The sequence below is a fragment of the Uranotaenia lowii genome, chromosome 3 (genome assembly GCF_029784155.1).
Source record: "Uranotaenia lowii strain MFRU-FL chromosome 3, ASM2978415v1, whole genome shotgun sequence".
NCBI lineage: Eukaryota > Metazoa > Arthropoda > Insecta > Diptera > Culicidae > Uranotaenia > Uranotaenia lowii.
Window position 1 is genome coordinate 282,254,947 of NC_073693.1, and position 22,509 is coordinate 282,277,455.

General features: G+C 34.6%; 1 protein-coding gene across 1 annotated transcript in view; it reads right to left on the bottom strand.

Moving 5' to 3' along the window:
• Nucleotides 1–22,305: 22,305 nt before the first annotated feature.
• The window catches only part of LOC129753507 (tRNA-uridine aminocarboxypropyltransferase 2-like), a 14,653-nt gene continuing 14,449 nt past the window's right edge, over nucleotides 22,306–22,509 (bottom strand). The window contains exon 4 of the mRNA XM_055749326.1: nucleotides 22,306–22,330. Within this exon, the coding sequence (XP_055605301.1) occupies nucleotides 22,306–22,330 (25 nt within the window). The remainder of the gene's footprint in view (nucleotides 22,331–22,509) is intronic.

Consider the following 22,509-nt stretch of genomic DNA (forward strand, 5'->3'; position numbering starts at 1 on the left):
ACTCAAAATAAAAAAAAATCAAGATTGTTCATATCTTGTTTGCAGAAGCTCTAACTTCCAATTGCCTGTGCAGAATTTCACTAAATAACTGTTAAGTTACTTTAAAAGCTAAGATTGAGTTTGATGACCATTTATCTACTGTGCATTTCAGAATTTTAAGCTACGTGAATTAAACGTAGAGGCATCTTTTTTGGAAACATTGCCACTACTTAGGGCTTGTGATATAGCTCAGTTGGCAAGTCAGTTGCTTTCTGAGCCTGTCTGTGAGTTCGAGCCCAAGAGTAAACATCGATCCCAGTTGTACCGGATAAGTTTTTCAATGACTGTCCGCCAACTTCATCGTTGATATACACCGAAAAAAATTTTGACTATAACGTGTCACTGAAACTGCAACCTTAAAAAGAAATCAACCTGTAATTAACAAAACCTGTAATTTTAAATTGTTTACCTTTAAAGTTAACGAAGATTAATTTATTATTACTGCAAATGTCCTGTAAAAAAGTTGTACATTAAAAATTAAATGTCACGAAATTATTTTTTCGACCTGTAAAATTAATGCTCCTTTTTGTTACAGAACATTTGCGTAATTTTACAGGAAATAATTTTTGCTGTGTAAGTCGCGAATGACATGAAGATGTAAAAACGACTATAATCGAAACAAAAAAAAATTGCCACTACTTGGCCCTCGTATACCTGAATTCATCACAAGCAAAGAGTTATCAGTTTTGTAGTTGCTTCAACTCAAAAGCTGTTCGCAAAATATCCGTTTCGGGAAAACTTGACCTGTAGTTTGTTGGCGCTCTGCTGGCCGCAACCGATTTTGATGATAAAAGATTCATTGTGCAGGTAATTAATCCTAGTTTCCTCATATTCCAAAACTATGTTATGATATGTTTTACCAAGTTTTTTGTAGTTGATTTCAAATGAAAAAAAAAATCACGAAACACATTTTTTTCATAATTTCTAACAGCTTGGCTTTGATTCTTTGACCTTTTGAATTGTCAAAAATAAATCTAGAGCTAGTTTCAGATAGAATTGGAACAAAAACAATTGGCTGTATTCCAGTTATTCATGATTGAACTCAAGATCTTTTTTTAATCAAAAAAGTAGCGTTTTCTTCATACTTTAAAAAAAATACGGATAAAATTATTCGTCACGGTTTCTAAGGAATTCTCGATTTTTTTTTTTGGTAACACGGCTCATCAGGCGGCGCAAACCTTCTTCGCCCATGGTTTAAGCTATCTTATTCCACCAGGTCTTCATCTGATTGATGCCTTTGATAACTTTTTCCTCTTCCCTGGGTTTCCTATTCATTATTGGCCAGTATTTCTCAATAGGACGAAACTGGGGGTAGTTGGGTCGGTTGAAGTTTTTCGGAACAAACTGGACCCCTTTCTCTGCATACCAGTTCTGAACGACTTTGCTGTAATGACTGCTTACCAAATCTGGCCAAACATTACGGGATTGTAGTGGAATAGAATGAACGGCGAAATTAGTTTTTGGAGACACTCTTTTTGTTATAGCTCCGATGTCAATGTCTTATTTGTAACGAAAACTTTCTAAAACTTGTTTTGCCTCAGCTGCAAACGCCCTGCCAAATCATAGATTTTTGTGCAAATTTGTCGGCGAAAATAAATTAAAATTTGTAAGTAAAATTTTCGATTTGGGATTTGCCCGAAGTCAGCTTTGACATACGTTTCATCGTCCATCAGAAGACACCCGTCGAACTTGGTCAGCACTTGGTCGTACAGCTTCCGAGCACGGATGTTGGCCACAGTATTCTGTTTTATGGTTCGATTTGACTGTTTGCTAGCTCGATACGACTTGATTCCTTCCCGGAGTCGAATTCTCCTCACGGTACTAAGGGCAGCGCCGAATTTTCTGGTCAAATCATGATTCGACAGATTGGAATTCCTCTTAATCGTCTTCAAAATCTTACCACGCTGTTTCCGGTTGACAGTTCCACTCCGATGATTGGTTTGAGGCTTCCGAATCGTCGTCAATGTTTCCCGATAACGCACCATACGGTATTTATGGCAAATTTCAGCTGTTTTGCTAGCCTAGATGCAGAACATAATGGATTTTCCAAACAACAGTGCACAAGTTTTTTCGGCTTCCATGTTGATTGTTTACAAAGTACAGTCGTTTGCGGAATGTCAAAAATACATACGAGAAGCTGACAAAATTCCCGACACGCGGGCGCCAATAACTTCCAAATCCGTCCACCAGGAGCGCCACAATATGAGCAATAATTTGTTCCAATTCTAAATGAAAATCTAAATCCGACGATGTATAAATATGTTGGGGCCCGATGCAAATTTTACATGCTATCCTAGATTTTCATTCAATCACATTCAATTTTAGCTTTGCTTTACTCTAGGTATATCATACCTCAATAAACGGATATTTTAGGCTCAAATTTTAGTTTTTTCGGTTATCTTTTTCATAGAACATATTTGGTCTGTCAAAAATCTCAATTCTTCAATATTTTGGACTGAAGAGTAGAATGATCTGAATGTGCGTTTCGGGTCATAATGACCCGAATAGCTTTGGAAGGCTAATAAGATGACAGAGAAGTTAAAAAATATCAAATTAATAAACGAGGTCATAAGACTAAAATACTTTGAATTTTTTTTCCTGCTGAAGGCATACAATGCATTATTGTCTTCATCATGCAGTAGGGGAGAATGGGGATACTTGATCCCCTTTTCTTATTTTCATCATATCTTTTTGGGAAAATTTAGCACTTCGCCGTCTTTTGCCTTTTTTGATAGCGTGTAATTTCAAATTTATATGCTTCAAAAGGAACGATACATGAACTCATAGATGAACTAGAAGCATTTTCATGAGACTAAAAAAATTGTGATATTTTTAAGTTACAGGAGACTTGGTCCTTTACTAAAGTAGACTTGATTCTTAATTCGGGGTGCCCTGACCCTGACCCTAGGCAAAAATCTAGTAAAATCCGAAGATAAAAGATCTGGTGACTATTTTTTGCCATATTAGCTCTCATTTTACAGTTTGTGAATATCAGACAAAGAGGATTCTGAAAGTTTGTAAATTACCCTAGAGTCATTGCATACTTTAAGGCACAATTTTCTAATTTGCGAATGAATACAGTTTAGTCCTTTTAAACAGATAATTACTGGATAAACATTAGCTATCGAACAGATATTAGTAATTTCATGATAACCAATGATCACGATCAATTCTTAAGAAAAATATATCTTTTTGGGCTCTAGGGATCAATTATACCCATAACATACATTTTGGAAAACTTCTTCTTGAAAAAATTAAGAGTTCACTATTACTTTGAAAATATGGCGTTAAGAAGTAGATATTATACTCCAACGATTGACATATTGGAATAAATATTTTTATTATAATTTTTTCATGTGAGAAACATTTTAAAGTGATGAAAAAAGATCTTCAAATCACTTTTCGTTAAATAGTTCAAACAAAGTTCAATAACTCAAAAAAAAGTACCAGCATTGTTGTTTTGTTCTATTTGGCACATTTTTCTAGAACATTTGATATTTGTTAGACATTCCTGTTTCCAGCGGAGGAATCAAGTATCCTCCACTCTCCCCATTTATTTTTTTTAGTTTAGATTAAGGTTGCCGAAATTTTTCCCGGACGTATCCGAACCGGTCAAATCTGCGCATTGTTATCTTGAAACCTGGCAAAATCGGGACATTTTATTTCAAAGATTTTAAACCATAATCAGGGAAATATCCGGGCTAATTCAATGGTCGAACACACAGAATAATTAAATAAACAATAAAAAGAAACACTTTTATGTCTTTTTTCATCAAAACACACAATATTAATTGGCCGAAACAACTAACCTGTGAAAAATTTCTGTTCAATCGGATTTTACTTCAAAGTGTCAATAGACTGAGTAGATGATGGGATACCGAATCTGTAGGGGGGAATGAGGATACTTGATCCCTGGGGATACATGATTCCTAAGCTATATCTCCAAACTGGAATGTCGTACAAAGATCAAATGTTCTAGAAAAACGTGCCAAATGGAACAAAACAGCAATGGTTGAAGCTCAAAAAAATTTTACCAAAATAAGTTTTTGAGTTATTGAACTTTGTTTGAAAAATTTCACAAAATGTGACTTGAAGATCTTTTTTCATCATTTTAAAATGTTCCTAACATGGAAGTATTATAACAAAAATATTTATTCCAATACATCAATCTTTTGAGTGTAAAATGAACTTCAAAATACAATATTTTCGAAGCGATGGAAAACTCCCAACTTTTTTCAGAAAACAGTTTTCTAAAATGTTGATTTTGGGTACAATTGATCCCTAATATATGGGTACAAATGATCCCGGTATATTCTTCTTTTCAATGGATCGTGGTCATTGCTGATTTCGAGATTACTAATATTTATCCAATAGCTAATATTCATCCATCAATTATCTGAAGAAAAGGCTAAAATAATTGATTTTCTCTTGTTTATAAAAAATTGCGCCCGTAAGTATGCAATGTCATAAGGGTTGAGAATAAGCTATAAGATTTTTTTTTCCTGACAATTATAGATTGTGAAATGAGAACAAACATGACCAAAATAGTCAATTAACATTCTATCTTAGGGGTTTGTTTAATTTTTTCCATGGATTAGGGCTTCCTGAATAAAGGATCAAGTCTCCCCTAACTTCAAAAATATCGCTATTTTTTTACTCCCACGAAAATGCTTCTAGTTCATCTAGGGGTTCAAGTATCGTTCTAATTTTAGGAGCATAGAAACTTGAAATCACACGCTGTCAGAAAATGTAAAACAGTTCGAGTTGCTAAATTTTTCCAAAAAAATATGGTGAAAATAAGAAAAAGGGATCAAGTATCCCCACTCTCCCCTACTGAATTAAAGTCGGCAAATGCATTTCCCCTAAAAAACCGGAAATAGTGAATTTATATTTTGAGCCAATCAAATTAACAACATTTCTCCGGTAAAAAGAAATCATTTCTTTACTCTGCTCTGACCTGTCATGAAATATTTCTTAAAACAAGAATTTGCTATTTTTATATTTTTTAGACATTATAGTCTTCATTTTTATGGAAATTTTACATAATTCTCTTGGCTGTAATTTTTTTTTCTAAACGTAGATATTCAAGTTTTACCTTTTTTTGTCAAGTAAGGTATATTGGGGAAATGCAAACATTTAAGTTTTTTCTGTTACAAAAAAATGAAAATTATTTCTTTTTCTAGAAATTGTTCATTAGGCGCAAACAAAAAATCTGACATAGGTAACCTAAACTTTCTTCAAATAGGGCTATTGCTACACACACATACAAAGGTCTGTTGGGCACACATCAGTGATTTTTATATGCGAAAAGAGCAAAATTCAACTAAAATATTGGTTTTCCTATAAATGAATGTTTAATTTCTCTCAAAAACATTTATATTATTTGCTAACAAGTGGAAATGATTTTGTGGATATCAGTGCGGAACCAAGCAAAACAAAAGGAAAAAAACAAGCCATTCATCATTGTAAAGCACATTAAACGGTTCCTCTAGATACTTTGATCACGTATTCGAGTTTATACTATAAAATTTTGAACCAAGAAAATAAAGTTAAAAATTTTCATTACGAAATTGATTAAGAAACTTCGGCAATATTTATCCTACTTACACTAGAAACGCTCGTACCCTGTACAAAATCTTCATTTTTTTCATAGAACCTTACTCGAAATCAGAAAATAAAATCACAAGCAAGTAAAATAATACTCCAGCTTTTGAAAAATGTGTCGTACACCAGAAACTTTTCAATAGTTTTCATATATTCATATTCTTCTAGAAGTTGTTGTTTATGCCCAAACAAACAATCTGACATAGATAAACTAAACTTTATGAGAAGTTTATTTTTGTTTTGCATATTTTGGCTACAAAACAGGGCAAAAAAAATCCGATTTTTCGTTGAAAGGTGAGTGTTTGGGAATGCTTTTCAAGTGAAAGCAGAAAATTTATGAAAAAATTTTCAGTACACCCTGAGAGTTGTGAACATAATATTGTCAACCTACACTGCGGGGCAAGTGCTCACGACACTAAAAGGGTAGGTCAAACGCACCTTTAGGCCATGCTACATCAGCCATTTCAGAAAATTAATCTCCATTCAGCATTACATTAGAATAGTCAGATGGGTTCCAAAGTGTTGTATATAAACGGGGCAAGTGCAAACTTAGACTTTTTTTCACAAAATTACCGTTACTTCTTACCAACATATTTTTAATGTTTCACTTTCAACGGGAATTTGTTGAGAACTATTTTAGTGATGCAACGAACGATAATTGATAATTTTTGAAGATATACATATTCTTCTAGGACATGTGAAAGATGAATTATGGTGAAATCCATTTGCACTTGCCCTGGTGTCCTTATATGACCTTTTTGCATTGCTTTTTATTTTTATATTGTTTATATTTTTTTTATTAAAAAGGTTAATAAAAAATATAAACAATACTTTGATTATTTAGGGGTCATCCATTAGGGTGTCCCAAAATTGCATAACTTCTGGGAATCTGGGGGCTCACCCTCCAAATGGTAGATTATCATGTGCAGAACAAACTTTTGTATGGGGCCGACTGAAAAAAAATATGTTTGGAGGTTCCGCAAGCGCGATCTTTGAAAAAAGTCCACTTTCAAAAGATTAGATTTTAAATAAATTCTGGGTCTAAAAATTTTCATGAAATTTATATATTTTATATTTTTTTAATTTTTTCCGAGTTAAATACTACACGTAAAAAATGAAAAATGAACCAAATTTGTATCAAAATGTAAAACAAGCAAGCTATTTTCAAGAAAAAAAATTTTTTTGGTCCAAAATGTGTACCAAGCGTAAAATATTTTTGATACCAATGCCATCAAAAGATGCGGATTTTTGTGCACTTAAACTTTGCTGAACAAAACATGTTGTTTGTTTCATCGTGTTAATGCTTAAAAAAAATCACAATTTAGGATATTTTTTAATTTAATTTATCAAATTGTCATAATAAATACCTACTTTAAAATCAAAATACTTGCAAAAAAAGACTTGAATGGTTTAAGGAAGTCATCAAAAGGCCATATGCCAAATTTGAGCGGAATCGAACAACAGGAAGGTGTTGGACTGAATCTCAAGTGTGAAAGGGATTCTGAGACATAGTGTTCTAAAGAAGCATAAAAAACTGGTTTTTCATCATACATTTTCGTCTTTACCAATCGATTGTTTGATTATGTAGATTTTATTAAAATTTCAGTTAAGACTAACATTTCACCTGAAGACTGCAACTCGATTGGACTTAAAACAAAAAAGTTATGACTGTTCCAAGATTGTATTTTTGTGGCAAACCGTCGTTTAACACACAATGAGTACATTTTACCCATTGCGTTTTAAAGAACAATTTGTAACCAAAATACAATCTTTGAACAGCCATAACTTTTTTGTTTTAAGTCCAATCGAGTTGCAGTCTTCAGGTGAAATGTTAGTCTTAATTGAAATTTTAATAAAATCTACATTACTAAGCAATCGATCGGTAAAGACAAAAATGTATGATGAAAAACCAGTTTTTTATGCTTCTTTAGAACACTATGTCTCAGAATCCCTTTCACACTTGAGATTCAGTGCAACACCTCCCTGTTGTCCGATTCCGCTCAAATTTGGCATATGGCCTTTTGATGACTTCCTCAAACCATCCAAGTCTTTTTTTGCAAGTATTTTGATTTTTAAGTAGGTATTTATTAAGACAAATTTGATAAATTAAATAAAAAATATTCTAAATTGTGATTTTTTTTAAGCATTGAACCGTAAATAGCTCTTCACACGATGATACAAAAAACATGCTTTGTTCAGCAAAGTTTAAGTGCACAAAAATCCGCATCTTTTGGTGGCATTGGTATCAAAAATATTTTACGCTTGGTACACATTTTGGTCAGTTGAACTCCAAATTTTTGGACCAAAAAATTTTTTTTTCTTGGAAATAGCTTGCTTGTTTTACATTTTGATTCAAATTTGGTTCATTTTTCATTTTTTACGTGTAGTATTTAACACGGAAAAAATTAAAAAAATATAAAATATGTAAATTTCATGAAAAGTTTTGGACCCAGAATTTATTTAAAATCTGATCTTTTGAAAGTGGACTTTTTTCAAAGATCGCGCTTGCGGAACCTCCAAACATATTTTTTTTCAGTCGGCCCCATACAAAAGTTTGTTCTGCACATCCTAATCTACCATTTGGAAGGTGAGCCCCCAGATTCCCAAAAGTCATGCAATTTTGGGACACCCTACACAGATAAAAAAATGTAACCTTACACTACAAGTAATTTTACATTTTTACACCGCCGCTGGAAATTTTTGAAAAAGAGTATAGCATGTTTGCCTCTTCGAATGAAAATTACATGTCAATGCATGCTTATTTTAGCACCAGCTTCAGTTTGTCAGATTTGTTTTGTTTTCATTCCTGTTAGTTTACGGTTCCTTTCTGCGTCGGCAAAAGTTTTTAGTTTTTCTTTCAATCTAACCGTGATTGCTGATAATAGGTAAATCAATATTAAAAATAACTGGCATTGACTTAACATTTTCACCCTAATTGCTGTTATTTACAGGATATTGATACTAAATCCCAAAAACACCAACTGTGCGACAGCCAATTTTCTGCTGTCTTATGCACCAGCCGTTGTTTCCGTCGTCGGGGGAATCGTCGAAAATTAACCAAAATTTGGAAGATGAAGATCGGTGTAAGTGTTGTTATTCAATCAAAAAATGTGATCGAAGTTAAATAAAAGTATTTTTCTGCCTCGAACCGGTGACTTTTTCATTTTTTGAAACCACTCCTTGTCCAATAAGATTCATGAGATGTGCTAAATAATGTAAATGTACAGTAAACAACAGGCTTGTGCGCTACCGGGAATTTACATGAGTTGTACAGTTTTATCACACGCAAATGCCCGATTCCTTTCTACCCATGTTGTTACATGTAAATCTACGTGAATTTTTCTAAGTGTGTAGTCATCCATGCGATAAATAAAATGAACATCATAATTAATTAATCATGATTGTTACTTCATAAACATTAAAGAGGTTTACATATTATTTGGAATGAGGTCTAATTGATTTCACAAGCCAATACATAAACATTGCAATACATTAATCTGCAATCGAAAAAGAATTTGAAAATCTTTCGGACATAATTTTGAATAACAAAATGTTGAGAAGTTCAACGAATTCAACTTAAAAAATTGACATCCCTTTCGAGTGGCCGACTACTCAAATTAAAACGTAGTTTTGAAAGGTTTTTCACAATTCGTTCCATCGTTGATTAACTATCTTATGAACCGGCAAACAATCTGAATATATACTAACAACCGATGTTGCCGATTGCTGAATGAGTGTTCAGTAGACTGTTGCAAGCTTTGTATGGAAATTTCAAATTTAACACTTTTTAAATCCCCCATCACGTTTTTTTGTTGCTTTTACTGCCACAAAACCTGTCATTTTTCAATACATTTCAATGGATTCCGATTTTTTATTTGGAAATGTTTATAACTTTTTTCATGAAATATATACTTAGCTTTCCTCATGTTTGCTAAAACTGATGCTGAAGAATAGGCAAAACCAATAATTAAACACAAACTTCATTTCCAATATTTGAATTTCTTGGATGAATTAATGTGCAAAATATGTTCTTCCATACAAATTTCCATACAAATCATCTCAAATTTTACACAGATACTTCCAGACCCAAAAGGCATCGAAAAATCATATGGGAGCAAAACGCCAATTTTTGCAGCGTGCTTTCGGGATTGAGCTTTCTGTTATTTCTAGAGTTTGTTTTGATTAGGTCGTATGAACCAACATAAACAAAATTGAGTTATTTACTGCAAACGATTGAAAAACATGTATTCTACGTTAGGTAAAAACTTGAATTCATTTGATCAAAAAATAAATTTTAGAACATGATTTGAAATTAAGACACATAATGACTTTCTCGTTTTCGCGTGCAATTTGGTTTTAACGACTATTTGCATCGCACTAAATTGCCGTGCATGCAAAAAGTCGCAAAACAACAGTTCGGAGTGGTGGTTTAAGCGACCTTCTGCATTTTTCCAGAAAACGCTTCGTTATGTGTAAATAAGTTGGAAAATTCTATCGGAGATAGTTGTTAGAAGCATAGTTTAAGCGGCCTTGTTAAAAAGATGGCTTTAATATGCTAGGTAAGTTAAAAAAATGCTTATATATGCTGGGAAAATATTAGCTTCGTATTTTTACAGAGGTCACAGAGGCAGCCAAAAAAATGCGAGGCTTTGTGAATAAGCCTCCGCACTCTTTGAACGATCATCGCAGCAGCCAGCAATATTAGTCGACAAGAAACATTTCTGATGGTCAGTATAACGCAGAAACGATTCCGAGTGTTGAACGTTTGTTTCCAGGTAGCATATTTCGGCTTCCTATCACGTTAAACTTCAGTTTACCAATAATATAGATGGTAATGAAAAATATTAAGAAAAGATCAATCAAATTAAGATGAAATTTTGAGTTTCTTCAAAACGACATTAGTGCCAAATGGGTGTTACCAAACGTCGTAAGAGCATCTGTACTGAAAAAACTAAGCTAATGGCTACATCGAAAACACTAGCATGTTCTTTATCTTTTAACACATCGCATACAAAATTTCCAAAGTGCTGTTTGTGTTATTTAAAAAACTAGAATTAAAATTGTGTTTCAAAACTTCAACAGGAATTTTATCGAAACACGCCGTATGGCTCATACGACCTAATCAAAACAAAATCTAGATTTATCGGATGACTTCACAGATGGAATTGAACTGACCGATACACTGCAATAAATTAAGGGCCTTATTACATAAGACGAGTCGAGTAAATCGACTCGACTCCAGTTACTGCCGAGTCGAGCGACATGTCGTATTACGGTAGTCGAGTGAAACAGCTGAGTCACGAACCTTCAAGCACTCGACTCAGTCGAGCTACTCGACTAAAATTCGACTCGACTCGACTACTGTAATACCAAAATGGCTCAATCGAGTAAAATGACTCGTGACTCGTCTTATGTAATAGGGCCCTAAATTTCATATTGAAAGCTTACACTGAATGTTTGCAGCCCTGACTTAGAGCACTGTTTGTGTTGAACGAGAGAATAATAAATTAAATATAACTTAAAAAATATATTTCAAAAAGCAATACCCCGTTTGACAGTTAAACCAAAATGGCTTGATTTCAGATGCTCGAAAATGTATCTATATCATTTTTTAAATCTCAGTATAACAAACACTGAACCACGAAAATACAAAAACTTAAGAATTTTTCCCACTAACCGCCAACTTCCTCCCTACAAGTTTGGCTATTGACGGCTTAGTCCTAACATGAGCTTTTCAAGGAAACTCATCCCCCAAAATCTGATACCGCAATAAAAATCAAAAACTAAAATTTATTAAAAAACACTGCAGGTACGGGATTTAAACTCATACCTGGCCTGTAGTAGTACTGCGATTACCATCTTAGGATGCTAATCGCTCGACCACCGGGAAGTTATTGGGACCATGAGCCACATCAACGCATATGCGAGAAATTCTACAAGTAAAGCAGGCATATTAAAAAATTATCCCCCAATAAAACAGTTCTCCGCTTTGAGCTCACTCCCCAAATCTGCCACAATGGAGGTGAATCCACAAAACAAAAGTTCAAAAATCTCCTAAAAAACAGTTCTCCGTTTAAAGGGCAAGTTTGGCGAGATGATTTTTTTTACAAACATGAATTATCAATGTTGAGCATAAGTTTGGGGGGGTGGGAGATCTCAAGTTTGGGTATTTTCGATTTTCTGTGAAGAAGCAGGCACATGAATTTAGTCTGCTTTCTAACCGGGGCCTTTAAAAGGGTTCAAAGATATCCCAATGATTTTTTAAAATAATTTCAATGTGCTGCTACATGTAAAATAAATCATTCCATTTTTTTCTGTTTAAAAAATCGATTTGTCTCTCTATAAGAAACGGCTAAAATAACAAAAAGATAAGTGAAATCTTAGTGAAGTCTTTGTTAACCTAAGTTTTGAAAATAAATAACTTGAACTATTTGTTAACAGCAATGGTTATCGATAAAATATTTTTTTAAAACTAAACATACCGGCATTCTGTATATACATATGTACATGTATATGTATATGTAAATCAGTTATTAGGTGTTCAAAAAAAATCACTTAGTGCCTGAAAAAGCAGAAGTTAGAAGCTACATGTTGCACATATGGAGAAAAAAAATTCAAAAATTTTTAAGATCATGGCCACGAAAAATGAAAAAAGTGGTGTAAAACCTGTACTTTAAATCAGTGTTCCGAATATCACTCATTTTCAATGAATGTTTCTGATTGCACTTCACAACTGAACGTACAACGGTCGGGTTTCGTTATTGATTGCTACTGGACCTACCCGATCATCGATCGTTCAATTCATCGCTAAAATACAGATCACCTCGTACGATGCTTGCTGTCAAAACAGTGCAGCACCATCATCAAATTGGAATCTCACCAATGCGCAATGCATATGGCGAATCTTGTTGGTCTTCGATCAGGAGTGAATGGATCAGGCAGTGAATGAGTGATACATGAAGCCGATCATTAGCGTATTTTGTTTGATTTGATATATAGCAAATTAATAAATTTATTTGTTGTTATAACGTTTTTTAACATCAGTATGATCAAAATCAAATTGAAGTTGTGTTTGTGAGGGAAAGATGTTCACTTTCGCCATGTTTTTCAAATTTTACAAGTTCTCTTATTAAACTGTCGTCCGTCACGTTAAAACTACTGAGAATTTATGGTGTCCCGCACAACTGTTTGATTTTTCTCGTCCTGCAAAAAATAATTTTGAATTTCATATAATTCAGGCAGATACTGAGTGAGCTACATTCAGAATGGATCAGTTTGTATCTCACTCATCTTCGATATGCGATGTTTGCTAAACCGATAATTCTGAATGATGCGACTCGGTTTGCCTAGCTGATAGGAGCGCTGATCGAGATTGCATACCAGCCAGGCGAAGCAGTTGCGAGAGGCGCTATCCCATTATACAATCTGAATGTTTCCAACAGGAAACGCATCCTGAGTGTTTGTTTTGATTGATTTTCGGAAGACTGCTTTAAATGAATGAACTGCCAAAGCTGTTCAAGTCACAGTAGAAATTTTTTGAAAAGTGAATTGGAAAGTTGACGTTATTTGTGATATTTTGGCATCTTTAGATTTATAAAATACGAAACATAGAATTCTCGACGGCTTTTCGGAATTTAAAATAGTCATGAAGAAAAATTTGCGAGAAAACAATTATAATAGGAGTTATAGTCATTTGAAGTTCAAAAAATGTCATTTGACTCCCTCCGGTACGAATAGTGATAATGTTATTGTAATATCCTCAAGGTGTCTCGAATTACGAAAGACACTGTACACTACTGATAACAGATAACTACTGATAACATCGCATGGATTGCGATTCGAAACCTTACACACTATGAGAATAAAAAGACTTACAGTCTATTCGAAGCCGTGAACGTTAACGGAGTCATCTAAGAAACGTGTCTTTTATTAAATCAAAAGGAATTCTTAATTAACTACTTAAATCAAATGCATGCAAATAGTAATATATTACAGTTATAAAATGAAGTATTCTGCTTTGAATACATATAAACTTTGGAAGGCGGTAATGATGAATATGATGAATCAATCGAATGGTAGAAAAGATTCCGAAATATTCATAGATCTAGATGAAGATCTGCCATGCAAGGGAATTCGGATTGCTCTAGATACTAACTAAACACGGATTAGAGAAACAACTTCAAATTCTTAGCTAATAACGCAACCAGATGTCAGCACCTACCGATGTTGAAAGTTCAACATTCCCAAAACACCCACACAACCGAAAACGAGCAACAAGTGTGAAATTTTTCAAAAAATACACCCTATAAACCGATCGCAAATATTCCGTGTGGCGTTTGGTTTACATTTCAACCGGAGTAAAAATAAATTTTTCCCGATTGCTCGCTCGCGTTTCGAAAAAATGAAAAACCCACCAATCTGCCGACACCGTGTGTTTGTAATAAACAGCACAGAACAGAACCTTACGTAAGTTCACAAAACTCACCCGGTGCGGATTATTGCACACAGTTTTCCACGGACCGAGAAAAGAAATCAATCTCTTTGCCGTGGTACCAATTGGAGAATTCGGTCAGTCGTTAAATGCTGCTTGCTGGGTGGGAAAATTTAGCAAACCCGTTATTATTTATTCGCCCGCCTACAAGTTTCTTTCCAGATAATTTAAACAACTCGAAATAGTCTTATAAATACCGTTTCCAGTTTCGAGAAACCAAATCGGTTGCTGGGTGTTATTTTTAATAATTGATTAAGCCTAAAACATTTAAACTCAAAATTCAGCTTAGGAGTTTAAATTTCTTAACGTACTTTTGAACGTCCTCTTTCCGGTACGGTTTGAAGGCGATGCACGTGGCGAGGTTTTCCGGCTGTTCGATCCACACCTTGTGCTTGATGTCGTTCTGCTGCAACACTTCGCCGAGTGCAAGCAATTTGGCCGTGTCCGGTGCCTGGAAGATATGAAAGAAGAAGGAAAACATTTTCAATAGAGCAAAAGATTTGATCGTAAATGTGTAAGAAAAAAAGCAAAAACTACGAAAATACGATTGCACACGTTTAAAATGTTCATCAATTGAGGAAAGTGCAGTGTTTTCCATGTTGACTTTTGCCACCTACATTAGACTTGGGGTCATTTTTTAATTTCTCAAACCCTGGGGTCTCAAAAGCTTCGTTTTGGTTCAAAACTCATCCATGATTTTTTTGCAGAATTCAGTCTGTAAAGCCTCAATCGGCTGAGACGATGTATGTCTTTTTAAATTTTAAATAACGTTTACATGAGTATATTTAAACTTTTAGGTTTGTATGGAAAAAAAGAATATTTTTTACTGAAAAATCAACTTAATTTTTGTTTATTCTGTGCAACCGAGCCTTTTAATGGTTTACATACCCCTGTTAAATAGCTAATAACTTTATGATCTAATTAGATACGAAGTTACGGTCTTCGACAAAGTTGTTCAGCGGAAAATTTCCTTTAGAGAATTTATAAACTGGCATAAAAAATATAAACAAGCTCGGTTCCACAGAATAAACAAAAATGATGTTGATTTTTCGGTACAAAATATTAAATTTTCCCATACAAACCTAAAAGTTCAAATTTACTCATGTAAACGTCACTTAAAAATTAAGCAAAAACTCATAGATGAGTTTTGAACCAAAACGAATCTTTTAAGACCCCAGGGTTTAAGAAATTCAAAAATGACCCCAAATCGACTCATTCTAACCTACATATAGGGACCGAATGTCAAAAAAGGTCCTTAATAATAAAAAAAAAAAAATGACCTACATATATTGTCGCTGAATCCCCAAACCATAATTTTTTGTCAACATCGGCGACATGAACATCACTGATGACATTTCATGTTGACCAGACATCTATCAAACTTCTTTCAAGTGTCGGAACCAAACGAAAGAAAAGGTTGCAGATTGCCGAGGTGTTTGATGAAGTTTTCATCGTCGCTGGTTGGCAAGGTTACCAGTCACCAGCAGGAAAACTTCGGATTTCAACTGCATTGACAATATGTAACTAGGCGCCGATACTTGAACAATTTTCAACGCTGGACGTCATTTACGACCCAGTTTGTTAGAGTAAAAAAACGCTGTTTTTGACTGTTGGAAGATTTCTTATAATAGAAGATCAAACGTTGCTTCCCGGCGTATCTTGTGGGTTCCACATTTTTAAATACATCTGAGCATGTGGCGTTTTTCTAAGTGGATTTTTTTTATATTTTTGACAGTATAAAATGATGCTTTTTCTAATCCGGTATCCGCGATAGAAGGAAACAAACATTCAAATATCTTAGCAATTGTTTCAGTTTCAGAGATAGAACTTACCCTACATAAGCTTAATTCTTTCAGGTAAAAAGCATGTGCATTAGTTTGAGGAAGTGTCAAATTTTTACTTTTTCTTTTGACATGATTTTCATGAAAATAAAAAAGAAAAACTTGCTCTTGCCCATGAAAAACTCCAAACCGGAATTTGCTTAAAATCATCGCTTTCGTTTACATAGCTCCGAGATAGACTTTTTAATGCGTACAGATTTATGATGATTTTTTTTTCTTCTGACACCAACATGTCAAAACTTGTATGCATCCTGGAAAATGAAAAACTAACGTTCTTCATTTTTCTTTTCAACATAGCATCTGATACATAGAACATGCATTGCAAATACTACTACGGCTAGGCCAATCATGTGATGTAAAACGCAAAAGATACGGGGAATAAGGTGACAAGAGTCGAGTGACGGTGGGGTTTCTCGACACCTCACGCGCGGCGTAGAACAAGGGACATTGTGTGCTACATTGTGCAGAAGAGTCAATGTTGATTTTCCTGTTTGGCATGCATGTTGTGTCGCATTAAGCGGATGTTGGACAAGGCATTCGTGCCTGATATGATGATCAATTAAACATTCGAGTGCTTTTGATAGAAATAATTTAGACTATTTTATAGGACGAAAGCTTTTGACTTCGTCGTATGATGATCATCCCCCCTTTAGGGATGAATTTCTGGGCTATCTGCCGTCATAGTTTAGGAATATATCCATGAGTAAAACTACTTGATCAAAATCTTCCTTGAGCTTGAGCTTGAGCTTAGATAAACCGTACATTTCAGTAGTTGCTACTCCGTGATTGACAAGAACCATCAAAATTGTACATAGATCCAAATAAATGGGGCTTGGGATTAGCTTACCATTTTCTGTGTACACGTTTCAAAGGTTCCTTATCTTATATGGTCAATAACGGCGCCGGCCACGTCCTTACGGTTCATCGGGGAAAGGGAAGGATTGTTAGTTCGACTTCCGTTGCTAGTAGAGACCGAATACACCTCTAAATCTCCACGGTCGTCACAGGAAGGGTGGTTTGTTAGCGGGGAAGGTAAATAGATCTGGATTCCCCTTGGGAAGGGATGTGATCAAAGCAAAGTTATATGTTTAACAATCGTCGTGTCGCACACTATCGAGTACCTCGCGTTTTTATTTAGGGCAAATACGTCCTAACGAGGCATTGTCATACACGTTCAAAGCACTTGGCACATGTGCAACTCACCGAATTTTACCGCGCGCTTATAACGAGAAGAGCAAAACGTCCTAACGTGGCATTGTCATACACGTACAATGCACTTAGGGGCCGTTCACTAATTACGTAAGCACGATTTTGGAAATTTTCAACCCTCCCTCCCCCCCTGGTAAGACATAGTAAGATTTTTCAAAACCCCCCCCCCCTCCCCCCCCTAGTAAGATCTTACGTTTTTTTTTATTCTTTGAGAAATTGACACGTTTTTTTTTTCAAAAATAGCTTGAAAATATTAAAAATGTGACATACATGCTTCAAAGCAAAGGCCTTTTTAAGTAAAAAAACAACAGATGAAATGTTATAAACGATAGAATTGTAGATACCACCACACAATGTATCTACCACTGCAAGGTAGAAGGCCCGTGAGGAACAAAACGATGAAATGTGATGAAAAGTTTTTCAAATTAAATTTACCCTTCCGCTCATTTTCAACATCTTTTACCTTATTCTAATCTTCTATCCTTCTTTAAACTTTCAATTCTTAAAATATTCTTTCTCAAAGAATATAAAATTTCACCGATATAGCCGATAAAATAATTTCAGAAAAAAAAATTGCGGTGATTAACTCTTAATTTCAAAAAGCTTCAAAAAAATATCATTCTATACTACTACAATTGGGGCAAAACGTTTAACGACAATCACGTTGTCAACTAACCCAAAAGCTCAGACTCATTCAACGGTAAGCGATAAAGTTTAAGGATTTTTTTTGGTAAATCGTTTGTTTAATTTAGAATGTCTATCACAGAAAAAGCTGTCTAGAAATTCATTATTTATTTAAAGCGCCTTATATTGATTTTTGAATATTTTTTCTGGTTGAAGTCATTTTCAAAACATGATGGATTCAAATCGTGGTGTAACAACGAGCCATTTTTCTTTTTGTTTCGAAAAGCGATGATCTTTTATAATAATGTGATTTAGTGTTTTTGATGACATGTTGGTTTGAATTTGTTCTCTATAAGGTTATAGATCCTGCGATTTTTTTTTATTAATTCAAAGACATTAAAAGATAAATAACATTGCATAAAAAATAACCAACAAATAGGTAGAGAGTAAAAAAAACCTGAGTAATATGGTTTCGTATGGCTGTGGCTGTGATGAAATTTTAATGTAACATTTCTTACGTAAGATTTAAGGAAACCCCCCCTGCCCCCCTAGTAAGAGATCGTAAGCAAATATGAAACCCACCCTCCCCCCCTATGTGCTTACGTAATTAGTGAACAGCCCCTTAGCACCGGTGCAACTCACCGAAGATTATCGTGCGCTTTATACTAGAATGGCATTAACGTCCTTACGTGGCATTGTCAAACACGTACAATGCAATTGGTACCGGAATTTTATGACGCGTTTAAAACGATAAGAGCAAGAACGACCTAACGAGCAAAAATATTCTAACGCAACGAACCGACCCTACTGGCGGAAAAATAAAAAGTTTTTTTCTAGCATACAAAATCTGAATTTAAGCTTTCTGTTCTTCACATTTCGTACTCTTTTGCTTGAGAAAAAAGCAAGCGTAACACCTGAAACTTTGCCAAGTTCAAGATATGTGGAACAAATAACTTTATGCTTTGAGTTGACGTATCTCGATTTCGGTGCTGCTCTAAAAAACTAGTTGACTACAATTTCAAAGATTCATTCCTGGTTTACAATGCATAAGTGAATTATATGTCGTTAACAAAATTATGTATGTACCTCATCCTTGAGTCGGCTCTCATAAGAAAACACCTACACTGCCCATTATCAAACTGTGCTGATTAAGTTAAAAACAAAACCCGATCTTACTTTTCCGTTTCGATAAAAATGATTTATACTTACGAGTATCCTATTATTTGTTAAACGTGCCAACAAGAAGAACCGGGAAAACATTTTCCGTATCATACCGAATACAACTTACCAACCTGCTGGCTTTCGGATTCGTCCTAAAACTCATTTATTGAAATTTGTATCCGAATTCAATCGCCCTTACATTGATGTTTTGGTGTTTTTGTTGTGCTCTGCCTTCTGCGTTACGGTTTGCTCAGTTGACAGGCGTTACGGTCCATGTAGGTATACATTATTGCATGCAAGTTTACATTTCGCCAACCGTTTTGGCATCACTAAACCGCCGGATAAGGAACGGAATGGAAAGCGAAACCCGGCTTTCTTGCTTTTGAAACATCTAATTTAACACCTAAATTCCGCAATTTTGCGAACTTCCAACATATTTCACTCCTAATCACTTTTCTGAACGAACACATCTTGTTATCTATCAATTAAATGAAGACTGGCTGCTGAAATTTACTTAATTTAGACGGACCGAAAACAGAAACTTTTCACCACCACCAGAGTTGCCAGCCGACCTCCTTCACTCAAATTGGCTAAAACTACTTGATCAAAATCTTCCTGAAGCAAAACTGGAAATAACCCGTCACTTCCAGGAGATTTGTATTGAGCAAAACCATCGAATGCCCATTTCATCGATTCTAACTATTTTCCGAGCATAATGCAAGGAATCCAGACTTCCAGAGAAGAACTCTGGCTCTATCGATGAATCTTGATCAACACATCCCGGAAAGTGAGTATTGGGCAGACAACTTAATGTTTCTTAACTGTTTTAATTTTTTTTTTTTCGTGGCGTTTAAATAGCTCGGGGAGCTGACGCTTGAAATGAAAATTAGAATAGTTTGGAGAAGAAAATTTAAAGTTTAGAGTAGGCAGCGTAGAATAGAAAGCGATCATGAGACGTTAGTTAGACCATCATGCACTGCATTATATCCACTTCGGCTGAATATGGACAGAAACCAGTTCAAGATAATAAACTAACCCCTCATAACACCAGTTAGAGGAAGGACATGGGAGGGTTGGAGACTGGCCTCTACATACTCCCCACGCATCTACATACTACAATTTATGGGCGCATTTATAATATAAAAATAAAAAGGAAAGATCTCACCAAGTTACAGGACACCTTATTCAGCTGTCGATTTTAAGTTAGGTCCTTGGGCTGACAACTACGTCTTGCGAAAGCCATCGTCTTAGTCCAAAGATGTTAGGGAATGGCTTGCAGATTCGCTCAACGTCATCATTGGACCAAATGATTTATCGGTAGTACATGCCACGATACATGAAAATAAAACAGAAAAAAGAGAAAAAAAGAAGGATATTAGTTAATATCATGTATCAATATCTAAAAAGAAGCCTAGCTTAAACTAATAATGAACTGAGCTCAAATTAATAGTAGAAGTAAGCAACATTATTCCTGTCATATCATAGAATCATACAATTTTACCTAGATATGAATATGAGGGCCTGTTTTGCTTTTTAGAGCAATTTTATTTCAAACTAATAAAAATTCTAGCTCAAATTAATAGTAGAAGTAAGCAACATTATTCCTATCACAACCTCACAAAATCATGCTAATTTACCTAAATATGGATATAAGAGCCTATCTAACCGTTTGAGCATCGCCCTACCCTACCTGCCTCACATAGTTGAATGGCTACTTTTGAATGAGATTTAAGAATTATCAAGACTGTTTGCTCTGAACTATAATACTATCAAAACAACTCAAGAGACAGATTCGTATCACAAACCTAAAACCTCAAAATATCATTTCCATCCAATTAGCCCCCAGTGATTGAAAAAAGCTAGATTTAAGAATAAGCCACCGTAATTCATAATCCGCAAATACACATCCACTGGAGCATTGGGGAGGAATATGGTATTTAAATATGTTAACCTACTCCTTTCTAACTTTCCAATTGATTGAATATATCTGAAGAAAAAAAACCCCACCTCCGAATGATCTGAAAAAATAGAAAAGAGCATTAAAAAAATAAAGGTTCATAAAATAACAATAAAAGGTCAAACAATCATTTCTGATCGGACCAGATTGACCATGTGATTGAGCTTTAGTTAAAAGCCGTGGGACCGACATCTAGGGGTTCCGTTTCACTTATGGTCGGAAGTGATCCGTTGATGCCTATAACAACGCTGAATTGTGATACTCTCACTATTCTATATTTAATGTTGTTATACGTCAAGGTATACCCATTTATATCAAAGTGATATAAATGAGCACTCAATCACGCCCACAGTTATTTTATAGTTTCAAACAATGTATGCAAATGTTTCTTAACTGTTTTAATATGTTTCTTTAAAATTGTTGAATGCATTTTCCAAATCCTCTAATTCTAGCGTAACATTTAAAAAGGGCGAAACTGCCAAATGTAAACAAATCGAGTTAACGGTCATTACGGATGTACGCGGTTGCACTTTACCTAATTAACGCGGTTTCATCTTAAATCACTTAAAACTTTCAAAAAATTTATAAAATTCAATTGGGCGAAACTTTCTGTTGATGCATTTTTGTTGAAACGTGAAGTTACGCCTATTCAAAATGTGGTGAATTTTTCTATTTGTGTAGGGCCAATAGGCGTAACTGAGTTGACCGTGTGTGACAAAACGGCCTAATTAGTTTTTGCGTGTAGGACCAATGGGCGAAACTTCAAAACCAAAACAAAAACGGCCGATCAATTGGGCGAAACTTGCAGGCGTAACTGAAATCGAAAACAAAAAAAGACGAAACTCGAACATCTCTGAAATTTAGTAAAAAAAAGTTAAAGATTTTGATAATCAACGAACAATAAGTGAATATAATTCCCTTTTTTTTTTAATTTGTTGAACAAAAAGTGGTCGATTTTTTAAATAGGATTTGATTAGATGTTCCGAAATTTCAAACGCGTTTTTCTCGATTCGAGCTAACTGCTAGTTTCGCCCTTATGAAATGTTACGCTAGAATTGATAAATAATTGTTACGAAACTTATAACGATTTATTTATTGACTCCAACCGCAGACACCAGATACCCAGACTGACCACAGGCGCTTGAATCCATACAACTACAAGTCGCCCAGAATCATACGCCATCTGTTGGGACATCGTGTAACTACTGTGCTTCATCAAGAAAAAAAATTACACTTAATAATTAACAAGCCAAATGAAAACCGTCTTGATTGATCACCTATTAGTATTTGAAATTCTATCTCAAATATTTTCATTATCGTTTTTGTCTTCAATGTTGATTGTTTACTTTAATTTACTGTATCATAATAAGAGGTGAATGTTACACAAACAATGACTTTTTATCGCTGGATATGAAAAAAAAAATACAAACGCAACGTTATAGCGGTCCTTAGAGCCAATGAATTTTGAGATTCAGTTTTGATTTCAAAATTAATTTATCCGGCTGAGTAACAGTATGAAAATTATAATGTCTGTTATAAATAATTCATTGAGTTTGGAATTGTTCGTCTTAATCTGAAAGGTT